This window comes from Oryx dammah, unplaced genomic scaffold (assembly GCF_014754425.2).
Source record: "Oryx dammah isolate SB20612 unplaced genomic scaffold, SCBI_Odam_1.1 HiC_scaffold_2, whole genome shotgun sequence".
Taxonomy (NCBI): Eukaryota; Metazoa; Chordata; class Mammalia; order Artiodactyla; family Bovidae; genus Oryx; species Oryx dammah.
The window spans coordinates 83,729,352-83,741,609 of NW_024070186.1; the positions used below are offsets into that span (position 1 = coordinate 83,729,352).

At 43.7% G+C, this 12,258-nt stretch overlaps 1 protein-coding gene across 6 annotated transcripts in view; it reads right to left on the minus strand.

Moving 5' to 3' along the window:
- Window positions 1-36: 36 nt before the first annotated feature.
- TMEM44 (transmembrane protein 44) overlaps window positions 37-12,258 on the minus strand; it is a 47,774-nt gene continuing 35,552 nt past the window's right edge. For 2 of the 6 annotated variants that reach the window (XM_040267675.1, XM_040267700.1), the window contains 2 exons: window positions 7,873-7,905; window positions 2,607-5,323 (listed from right to left, as the gene is read on the minus strand). In XM_040267675.1, coding sequence (XP_040123609.1) covers window positions 5,213-5,323; window positions 7,873-7,905 — 144 coding nt within the window. In that variant the 3' untranslated portion in view covers window positions 2,607-5,212. Of the gene's footprint in view, window positions 861-2,606; window positions 5,324-7,872; window positions 7,906-12,258 lie in introns of those variants that run through there. The other 4 variants (XR_005725818.1, XR_005725817.1, XM_040267705.1 and 1 more) reach the window with 4 other exon arrangements.

Consider the following 12,258-nt stretch of genomic DNA (forward strand, 5'->3'; position numbering starts at 1 on the left):
TTTAACCCCCCCAAAAATGCTCATTATGAAAAGGTATAAAATACTCAAAAGTATAATGAAACTATAATTTCTACATCCACACAGAGAGCAAAATGAAAATACATGCATAATACATAGTTACTTACAAGCTTCCCCTCTTCTAATGTTTACATGAATGTTATTTGGGGGAGCATTTAGGTATTCATAACTTTCTTCAGTAATTCAGATCTGTTCCTCTGTGGTCTTCTAGCTCTAATACCCAAACAGCATTTGTTCATGAAAGTATAATGTTTAATCTTTCCAAACAAGTGGGGTTTTGAGGCTTTATCACTTTTGCGCCTGTTCTAAATACATTTATGAAAACATCTCACACACACAAATAGAAAGGCTTTAAAAGTAATTTCCTTAGGGCAATGTTCTCAAAGGATCACTTGAGGAGCTTGTTAAAGATTCCCAGACCCTGGGACTTCCCTGGTGGTCTGGTGGTTAAGACTCTGCACTTCCATGCAGGGGGCTCCATGTCTGGTAGAACTAAGATCCTGCATACCTCAGTGCTGCAAACAAACAAACAAAAACAAATGAACAAAAAACAAGCCCCCAAAGATTCCCAGGCCCTGTCCAGATCTAGGAAATCACTAGGGTGGAGCCTAAGAGCCTATTATTTGAACAGATACCACACACACCAGAGCTTTAGGACATACATATTCTATGGTGCACTTGCTGGTCAGAAGGAAAGGCCTATGGCATAGCTCTTCTCACACATGGTCAGGCTGTCCTTGGGTAAAACAGTGGCAGCTGCAGTGTAGGAGAGCCCTTTCTCCAGTTGTGGGTTTAGAAAATCTCTGAGACTTGCACTGGTGATGCTCCAAGTACTAGGACACCTGCAGCAGAGATAAAAGGATGGTCAAGGTCAAGTCCAGAGCAGAGACAGGCCTAGCTAGGCTGCTCTGAGAGCAGATGCGACCTGTTGTGGGCAGGACTTAGAAGCTGGAAGCTAGATCAGGAAAAACAGCAAGAGGAAAGCGCCCTGGCACGAAGGATTCCACAGCAACAAGCAGGATGTAAAGACAGTTTTGACAAACAGTTCTCAACACACCGTGGTGTCTCATTAGCTTGTACTTACTGGAAGTTGGAGAGAATCTAGCCAAGAAAAACAAAACAAAAACAGTATAATCTTGGAAACTTACGGCTGGAAATCACGTTTGAAATCAAACCTAAAGGAGAAAACTACTAGAACAAACAAAGCCGTCTTGAAAAACAAACAAAAAAAAAAACAGTGGGTGGGTGGACCATTGCGGGCAGAAGGGAGGAGCAAGGCAGTGATGTTTTCCTTTACAAGCTTTTTGTTACAATTTGATTCTCTTTTTTAAAACCGTGTACCTGCCCTATTAAAAAAAAAAAAAACTAAACTAAACTAAAACGTATTTTAAATATATTTAAAAACAGAGTCTGCTCTGCAGCACACCCTAAAGGATGCTGAACGATCTCAAATACTTTGAGAAGGGTAATCGCGTGATTATCCCCTTACAAAACAAGCAGTGTGAAATGCACCCCAGAAGCCGTCCTCTGCAGTTCCCCCCGAGGCCCGGGCGCGGTGGCGGTGAGGTAGGAACGCGCACACAGCGGGAACTGAGGGGCCGGCACGTGCAGGATTCGCGACTCGAGTGAGGCGGTGGCTGCACAGTGCGCACGCGCTGAACCACACAGGCCCTCTCTTCCCGGAAGTCGGCGGGCGGTGGTTTGAATGGATCGCAGGCTGCCGGAGTTTGGCAGAATCCCAGAGGGAAAGGTAGCAAGTAGCAGCTGGGATTCACTTCTCATGGTGCCACTAGGGGCCTCCCTCTCCGTCACAACTTGTGGAGGCCACTTGCTGCCCCACTAAGGCAGTGTGGAGGGTGAGAAGGGGGCGAGCGCCCCTGACCCAGGATAGGGACTTAGCCCTGCTGCAATCACATAAGAAAAGCTTTTCTTTTTCTTAATGATTGATACAGAGTTGTTTTTTTTTTTTTTTTTCTGTCACTGTGGAAAATATTATTCATATCTCATACTTAAGACTTTTCAGTATTGGAAGGAAACTGCAGACATTTTTAATGTCATATGCTGTGATCTCTTATTACAGCAAAACTTGGACTCTTCATAAGGGGGATTTTATCTTAAACGGATAGTAAAATCCAAACAGAGAGAAGTGCATATTATATAATGAAACCTATTTTTAAAGTTGTATCTAAAATTTCTCTTGATAGTGCCTCTTTCTTGAGAGTTTATGAACGTGTCAGTCTTCTGTAGGAAAGAATCACTGGCATGTTCATAAAAGGGAAAAAGGGACAGAGATTTGCCCTTTCATTTTACAGACGAGGAAACTAACCAGAAAGGGAGATGACTTGACGAGGATCTCACTGAAGCAGACCTGAGAACTGGAGCCCAGCCATGCTTCTTGCCTCTCCTGGCTCTGGGGGAGCTCATACCTCATTGTAACAATCACACGTGAGTGTGGCATCAGTGTTGTTCATACGTCTCTTCACCATACTGAAGCACTGGGGGAGAGAAGGGGATTGGTTCTTCAGGGTCTAGACAGATTTTAAGAAAACTTTACTGATACAGTTCTCCCTAAATCACAGATTTCTTTCTTTGGGAGATTAAAATGGGTGAAATTTTTTTTTTTTTTTTTAGTAGCTTAAGCAGGGGCCGGATAACCACCACTTAATCACTTATTGGCGTTGTTGTCAGGCTCTTCACTCCTCTGAAGTTTCTTTCATCTGATGGTGTGATTCTTTGGTTACCAGCTGGCTTTCCGGACGTATGTGGCCAGGAATTATAGGGAGGAAGGAAACTAATCCTTCTTCAATGTCTACTTTGAGTCATCTAGTGTTAGTAGTGTTAGGCATTCCATATATATTACTTACTCTTCACAACATGCTTTCTAGATAGCTATTATTCTCAGTCTACCCCAAGAGTTCACCAAGTTTAAGTAACAAGCTCCAAGCCATGCAGATAATAGGCAGCACAACTACTATTACACCATCTCTTATGTTCAGATGAATGGGCAGGAGAGGAGGATTACACAATTGGCTCCCAGCTTCTCCCTAGTGTAGGTAACCTCGTTGCACTGCTATGTGTAACTCTTCAGGGCAATTAACTCCCATTATCATCCTGGTCTGACTGACAGTTAGGGATGGAGTTGCAACAGAGGCCCAGGGCAAGAATCCTCTTACTAGGAGGAAGGCATTTTGGCTGGCACTTCTTCACAAAGGCTCCAGAGTTACAGAGCTTCAAATAACAGGCAGGTTCTCATTAAACAATGAGGCCAAGCTTTGCTTCCAAAATTCTCAGTTTACAGGTTCACCCTGGATGAAGAGACTTGGGAGTCTGTTTTGAGACAAGCTCGGACAATGATAATAAGAAATGGTTTGTGAAGAAAGAGGCTGGGACAATGGGATCTAAAGAGATGGTCAACATCTACAGCTCAAGCAATTTGTGCTGGTCAAAGCCAGCAAGATCACTTGATGTTCTTGAATGAATGGACATTCCAATCAGGATCCAACCAATTTCTGGGAGCTAAGCCAGTCTCCCCTTGGAGGGAGGGCAAACTCTAAGGATGTCATCCTATTCCCATGCCTTTTACCTTTCCAAAGATAAACCCTTTTTCTTCCCTGCTGTCACCAATCAGATTAAACACACTCCCCAAGTTGGTACTATATCCACGACTGTACATTTCTGCTTCCTGAAAAGTTGTGGCTGCAGGGATGTAAAACTGATCAATCAGCTGTGGTTGATCTGAGGCATGCCAGTCAGCTTCCTACTCTACCTTCCAGTAGCTACCAGTCAGCTATAGAATTAAGTACCAACTCCCAGTTCCTCTCCAGCCTCTTCACCCTCTCTCTACTTCCATTCTGGCTACATCAGAGTCTTCTTTCCTTGGCTAGATTCTCCCCTTCTCTGCTTCCAATTCTCTGTGTGGTTTCATCTTCTGGAATGTTCTCCTAACCCCCTACCTCTGCCCCCAACTCAAAGTTTCATCTTCCATCAAAGTACAGCTTCAGTGATTAAGATCACAAAGTAAAACCAACTTTAGCAAACTCTGTTATAAGACAACCAGGGTCCAAAGCAACTGGATAAATAGGGTGGCTTTAGGTTCACTTCTAGTTCACAGGTCACATAGGGAATTGATTAGAATCTCTGCAGAGACCTGTGGAACCGAACTGCTTCCCAGAGGCACCCCCTCTTTCATGCTGGTGGGACTTGCACTACACTTTAGGAGCAACTGGGCAGCTGCAGCTGAATCACACAGGCTGCCAGGGGTCAGCCAAGAGTAGAGCTGCATTTCTTGGCATTTCTCCCAGATCCCCTCGTGGCTGACTTTGGAGGCTGTGCTGGGATTCAGATGTATCCCTGAGCTCCATGGTGAAATACTGTAGTTCTCTCAGTCAGGATTTATTCATTCTAGTGTTCCTCCCACCTTAGCTCCAAAATAAACCTGCAAGGGGATTTCGGTGCTTGAATTTAACACCTCCAGCCATGCCTCTTATCCTTTGCGTGCTTTCAGCTACCTTCTAAAGCAGACAGTCCTCTTCACCTGCAGACCTTGCTCCAGCACATACTTTGCCAGACTGGAGCAAGTCCTCATACCTAAGAGCAATTTGCTTTGCTTGCCTTTGCAATACCAGTGATCTTGTAAACACTTGGTTGATCAAACAGTCCTCTTTCAACTTTCAGCAGAAAACTCTAGTGGGTTACTGGAAGGCAGTAGCCAGGTCCCATCAGAACTTGTCACTGTGTCCTAGACACCCAGAATGTGGGCCCACCGCTCGCTAGGCTTAGCCAGGTCTTGCATAATGGGGCTTTGCTGAGATCCAAACATATTAGCTGCTTGTTAGATGAACTCATTCACAGCAGATATTCAGAGTATGGTTGACTCCAAAGGGAAAAGGAAAAGAGGGCCCAAAGTCCTTTAGATTATATGTCAAAGCACGAGTGGTTTGTGACAAACTGCAGATCTTTAGAGCAAACTTTGGGCATGTTCAAGTCTGTCCACTGGGCCCAAAGTCTTAGCTCCATTCTGAGCTGTGGTGCAGACCAGCCAAGCTCCATGACAGCTTCTGGTTCCTCACTTTCATGGGCAGCCTCGGCAGAAGCTTAATTCCTACCAAGGCTGTCCCTGCAGGTTGATCCCTGCTCAGTTCCTGACAAATGCTTGACCTTGGGCTCTGAGCTGCTGAGTTGGCTCCAGAAAGTGTTACGCATCAGAGGGCAAGTCCACTGGCTTCACAGACCACCTGTGTGCCTGTGATCTGAGTGTGTCCATGCTGTCTTTGTTCCCTCCAAGGTTTACATCCTCAGGATCCCACTGTGGAAAGAAGACACAAGAGGTACCTTGGTGGACGAGACCCGTCCTCTCTCTTACAGTTCCCCCAACGACAGCTCCAGTCCTGGTTCTCAAGGCCCAGGCACAGACAAGAACAAACAGATGAGGACAGGTTAACCAGGCCTGTGACTCGAGGGCCTACCAGGGCAAGTGTAACTCTCAATTAAGGAATTAATGGACAGCTACCCTGAATAGAACAGTCCTGCTTCCCCTCCGGTTCTCTGTTTCCCCTGTCTTCACCAAGTCCTTCTCCAGTGAACCTGAGGCATGTTCCCTTTATCCGGAGAATTTCCATCTCTATGCCAGACTCATTCCCAGAAAAGACCAGGAAAACTCAAACCTATTCTTTATGGCCTGGGTAAGTTTCTCCTCCTCCTAGAAGCCTACCATGACACCCACTGAGCTCTTACCCTCTTCTCTGTACTGCTTGTATCACTGGTTTGCGGCTCATCATGGGAAGTCCTGCCCTTTGCCTGAGTGTCTACCTTATCCTCAGGTAGATAACAGAGCCCCTTAAGAGTAGGGCACTAGTCTACCCTTGCCCCCGCCCCCCATATGGTGCTTCTTCTGAACTTGAGGTCAGCTAACTCATCAAAAACAAACACTTAAAACCTAATCCAGAGTGGTGGTCACTGCCAGTGAATATTTCATCACTGACTCAGACAAGTATGGGAAACTGAAATTTGCAGGAGTAGGAGTAAAAGGTTGAAAAAAAAAAGGTGAGCACACAGGTACTGATGATGCGGTACCAAAGTCTTCCTACTGTTCTAATAGGATGGATAAGAGAGAAAGCTCTGTATGCAGGCCAAAAGCAAGGGAATCCTTACTGATTCCAGCCACAGAGGTATATGGGGGTCAGGCTCAATTCTCTTCTGTGGGTCTTAATTTCTCCGTGTGTGAACTGGGAGTCTGAATCAGGAACTAGATAACATGAGCTCTCATTTCTGAGTTTCTATGACTGGTGATTCTGAGTCACAAGGCTACATTTGAGGGTATCAAAAGACCCAGGAAACAAAAAGCAAAGGCCATGTAGGATGTGTCAGCCCAGGCCAGACAATCTATTTGGGCAAGAAAATAGAGCTAGGCGTAGATGTGCACTCAAGAAAAATTCTCCAGCTGCTCAAACATGAATCAAACAATCCAGTCCTTAGAAGGTCAGGACAAGGTCCTCAAGGCTCCCTGAGCCACTTGACAGACAATGCCTGCAGCCTGCCAGTTATAAAACACAAATTGTAGCTCTGAACAGAAAGAGTCCCATTTAATTCATGATTTACTGATAAGAACTGAACTGATTCTCCTACTTGGTCATGAGAAACAGCATTGCGTTAAAATGACCACCTCATCTCCCAGTCACCCTGCTGGTGAGGGCCTGAGCTGATCTGCTTGGGGCAGCTCAGCCCCTCGTCCACGTCTGGGGCTGTGTCAGGCCCTTCTGGTGCTGGTTTCTCATCTACCTGTGGTTGCAGACTTGGGGGTATACCTCTAAGCAAATCCCTTCCAGACATTATCAGAAATGCCAAGTAAAAGAGCTCCCTGGCCCCTCAGCCTCCAAGACCCAGTTGCCCAGCAGTGGAAGCAGGGGCCTGGGCCGTTCTCTGAGAATGGACAGTGTGTTTCTGGGTGAATTCTATTTTCAAGTGGAGACCCAAGTGCTAGATCTAGTTTTGGTCCAGCCTCACCAGGAGGGCCCAGGGTGCTTATCAAAAAGGCTCCCTTGACCCCATCTGTAGCTTGGGATCTAAGGCTTGGCATTTGAACAAGCTCCTAGGGTGATTCTTAGCCGCCCTGATGTATCAGAACCACTGATCCAGCTCCTAAAATGTCTTCTTAAGAGTTATCCTTGCTACTCCTGACCAGTTCAGCTGCCAGGAAACGGAAACTCTGATGAGGCACTCTTTAAACTGGGTTAAAACCTTCAAAAACATTTTAAATCTCTTCCTTCTGAATTCCCCAAATAATGTGTTTTTAAATGTCATTTTAAGTAATAAAAACAACGCTGGAATCCAGGCATTCAGAGAATTTGAGCAGAAGAGAATCTACTCTCTGATCATAAAAACAAAAACAAATCCTGGGAGGTGACAGGCACAGGTGGCTGTCATGAATCATGTGCTCATTGGTCGCTTGGAGGTGAGGATGGCAGGGAGACAGGAGCCAGCTGCCCAAGGTCTCCAAGTGACAACAGGGGGGAATGTTGATCTATGCTCTCACAGTCACTCCCAGAACCATTGCCATTAGGGAGCTGCTGGGTTTCCTCCCGTTCAGAGACTTTTGTTCCAAGCACATTTCTTCCTTGGGTCATGCATCTTCTCTGAGTCCCCACTAGATGGTTTGGACAAAGCAGAAAGAACTCTGAACTGAAAGAGCCTGGAAAGAACCTCATCTTTCAGACTCTCCTCTTATTTTCAGATTTTTTCCCCCTACAGGAATTTGGCATGGGCCCAGCCATCTAAGAGGGGCTCACAAAAACAGGAACTGAAATCAAGCCACAGGAAGTCCCTTCTGGAATAAAGAGAGAGCACAATTGTCCATACCTGCTCCGAGATTAGGGCTTCCCAATACTTCTGCTGCAGAATAAAAAGAGATAAAGAAAAATGTGTTGAATAGAGTTTGCCACCATCACGGAGCAGAGCAGAGATCAGCGCCAGCCCATCAGCTCCTTGAGCCAGAAGCCTGGCCCTCCATTGGGCTGGAGGCAAAGAACAGCTGACTTCAGCAAGCAAGAAGGCAGCAGCTACTAGCGGCTCCAATTTAGTTAAATGGTCACTAGGATAATTGTGATAATTATGAAGGGCTTGAAAAAGATTATCATCTATACAGATTTTAAATTACTATTATTAGGATTTATTATTATTAGACATAACAATGAAGATTCCATTTATTAACCACATGGCTGAGATGAGTCAACTCGAAACCATAAAACTAAGAAAAAGAGATGCAAATAAAATCTTCACTTTGAAACTCCAGGGTATTTGCTACCACCCAAGATTCATTTTTAATCAGCCTTTACTGTACAGTTGGTTCCACCCCAAACCTCAAAAATATCTGATTCAGGTTCTTAAAGGGTAACACTGCCATCTGCTCTCATTCCTCTGGCACCTCCTGCAGTGCCCGGGACATGTGTGTTTGTGTGTGTGTGTGTGTGTGTGTGTGTGTATCTGTGTTATCTGAATTAAGATTATAAAAACTTTATTGAACCCCTCTATTTGTCTGCTGATAACTGCTAGCCCAGAGATGGGGCTCAGCTATGTGTGTGTGTGGTTGGGGTGCGGGTGGAGTTCCACTCTGGGCCAGAGGTGGAGGAAGGGGCGGAGCAGGCAACGAGGTGTCCCAGGCTGTGCTGGCAGAGCTCTGCCGCAAGCTCACACCCAGGGCACCTGGTAGGCCTGGGGCAAAGGGCAGAGACCCCATCTTGACTCTGAGGAGGGCAGAGAAGGGGCACCAAAGCTGGGTTCTTGGTCTGCGCCCCCACACAAGCTCCCTGTCCCTCACTGGGCAGGATGTGGTGGCCCCAGCAGGAGAGAGGGCAGAATATGGGGGTGGGTGAGGCAAAAGGAAGCCTGACAGTCTTCTCCCCAGTTCCTCCCTCTTCTCCCGCCTTCCCATCCTCCCCCATGAAGCCCTTCCCGTTTTTTTGCAGGAGAACAGAATGTACTTCAAAAACTTGAGTCACCGCTGACTTCAGCTGTGCCACGCCTTTTTCTTTAGAACAACTCTTTAATTATAAGATTTTCAATCATACACAAAAGTAAAACAATAACACCTATGGACACACCCTCCTTCATTTGTTCTAGCTCCCCAAGCTTTCATTTGCTTAAGTATTTTAAAGTAAATACTGTCATCTGTAAATACTTCAGTATGTATCTTATAGATAAGGACTTTAAAAAAATCCTAAGCACAATGCCATTATTACACCTAACAAAGTTGTTATAATTCTACAGCATTGATTTTTTAATGACATCCTGCTGGAGGGAACATAAACTGAAAAAAAGATTAATTGGAGAAGATACAAAATTACTAAAAATGATGGTTCCTCATACACTGCAAAAGACGGAAATGTTGATGACAACATAGGGATTGAAAAAGTTACATAACTTCTGCAAACGTAATGGAAATAAAATGAGAGGTGAAAGAAAGAATGGTAACCTTCATCTTTCTTTAGAAAATACACATGTTCATGTAAAGTATAATTGGTGATGTGTGATTACCACAGTGAGTTTTGTAGTTTGTTTTAAAAAAAATTACTAAATTCAGTGTGATATACTGGATTATATTCTGGAACAGAATAAGAATTTCAATGGAAAAGCTGGTGTAATTCAAATAAAGTCTGTACTTTAGTTCACAGCAATATACTACCGTAATAATGTTAATTTCTCAGTTCTGACACATGCAGCATGATGCTGCAATGTGTTAATCTTAGGAGGAATTGAGTGAAGGTAAACAAGAACTCTCTGCACTACCTTTGTAACTTTTCTGTAAATCTAAAATTATTCCCAAAGAAAAACTGTATTTAAAGACGAGCAAACAAGTAAGCAAACAAATAAAGAAGCTGGAGTCCTCCAACTAGGTTTGAAATGAAACCTTGAAACCTCCTTTCCAAAATCTTCAGCAACCTAAAATTTCAGAAGAGTGCCCTCTAGTGGAAGTAGTAGATGAGACTGTCCCTAAGAAGTATGATTAATCCAAATCTTTGTAACTGAAGTCTCTCTCCACCCCTTAGGAAAAAAAGTGAAAATAACTAACATTTTTGTAGTCTTTTCCCTGTTTCAGGAGCAACATTTGTTCATTTTTGTATAGAAACTTTTTAAAAAACCAAACTGAAGACTGCATGTAATTCTATCCCTGAAAGAGAGCCTTTATGATTTAATGAAGGAACAGCCCTCTGAAACACACACACAAAAATCAAATTATGCAAATTGCTTTTCTCTCTTAACACAGAATAAGCATTTCTATACACCCTTAAATTGTCTTTAGGACCACAATTCCATTACTTTCATGAACCACAGCACACAGTATTTCAATTCACCTCATTGCTAAAACTACACATTTTTGTGTTCTGAAAACTGCCCCCAGGTCATGTGCTAACTTCTTTGTTCCTGAAGACTCTGAGGTGTATCTCTGCCACTGAGGAGAGTCACTTTCCAGACTGGCAGCTGAATGGGCCCCCAGAGACCATCTGTATAACTCCCTCCTTATATTTAGGGAGAAGAGGCTTCCCCAAGACTCGGGTGGTGAAATGCTGCTGGACTCAGGACCCGTTATAAAGGGTTTTTTTTGTTTTTCTGAACATAAAGTTTTGAGACTGGCCAGATACACACCAGCTACAGTTCAGTCTTAGATTTCATTAAGTAGATTTCCTTTTTTATTTTCCTTGCACCTCCCAGGCATTTAAACCTTCCACCGTACACTTCAGTATCTCATCCTTCCTATTTCTTTAGTTAATTAAGCAGTTCTATAGCACTTAACTTGGGATCAAACATGGTTTCACCTCTCATACATTCTTTCCATATCTCTACCAGCTCTCTACCTCTCTACCTTATGATTATACAGTGGAAGTGACAAATAGATTCAAGGGATTAGCTCTGATAGATAGAGTGTCTGAAGAACTATGGACGGAGGTTCGTGACACTGTAGAGTGATCAAGACCATCTCCAAGAAAAAGAAATGCAAAAAGGCAAAAATGGCTGTCTGAGGAGGCCTTACAAATACCTGAGAAAAGAAGAGAAACTAAAGGTAAAGGAGAAAAGGAAAATTATACCCATTTGAATGCAGAGTTCCAAAGAATAGCAAGGAGAGATAAGAAAGCCTTCCTCGGTGATCAATGCAAAGAAATAGAGGAAAACAATAGAATGGGAAAAATTAGAGATCTCTTCAAGAAAATTAGAGATACCAAGGGAACATTTCATGTAATGATGGGCACAATAAAGGACAGATATGGTATGGACCTAACAGAAGCAGAAGATATTAAGAAGAGGTTGCAAGAATACACAGAAGAACTGTACAAAAAAGATCTTCATGACCCAGATAATCATGATGGTGTGATCACTCACATAGAGCCAGACATCCTGGAATGCAATGTCAAGTGGGTCTTAGGAAGCATCACTATGAACAAAGCTGGTGAGGTGATGGAATTCCAGTTGAGCTATTTCAAATCCTAAAAGATGATGCTGTGAAAGTGCTGCACTTAATATTGTCAGCAGACTGGGAAAACTCAGCAGTGGCCACAGGACTGGAAAAGATCAATTTTCATTTTAATCCCAAAGAAAGGCAATGTCAAAGAATGTTCAAACTACTGCACAATTGCACTCATCTCACACACTAGTAAAGTAATGCTCAAATTTCTCCAAGTCAGGCTTCAACAGTACATGAACTGTGAACTTCCTGATGTTCAAGCTGGATTTAGAAAAGGCAGAGGAACCAGAGATAAAATTGACAACATCTGTTGGATCATCAAAAAAGCAAGAGAGTTCCAGAAAAACATCTACTTCTGTTTTACTGACTATGCCAAAGTCTTTGACTACGTGGATCACAACAAACTGTAGAAAATTCTTCAAGAGATGGGAGACCAGACCACCTGACCTGCCTCCTGAGAAATCTGTATGCATGTCAGGAAGCAACATTTAGAACTGGACATGGAACAACAAAGGGTTCCAAATTAGGGAAGGAGTATGTCAAGCCTGTGTATTGTCACCCTGCTTATGTAACTTATATGCAGAGTACATCATGCAAAATGTCAGGCTGGATGAAGCACAAGCTGGAATCAAGATTGCCGGGAGAAATACCAATAACCTCAGATATGCAGATGACACCACCCTTATGACAGAAAGCAAAGAAGAACTAGAGAGCCTCTTGATGAAAGTGAAAGAGGAGAGTGAAAAAGTTGGCTTAAAACTCAACATTCAGAAAACTAAGATCATGGC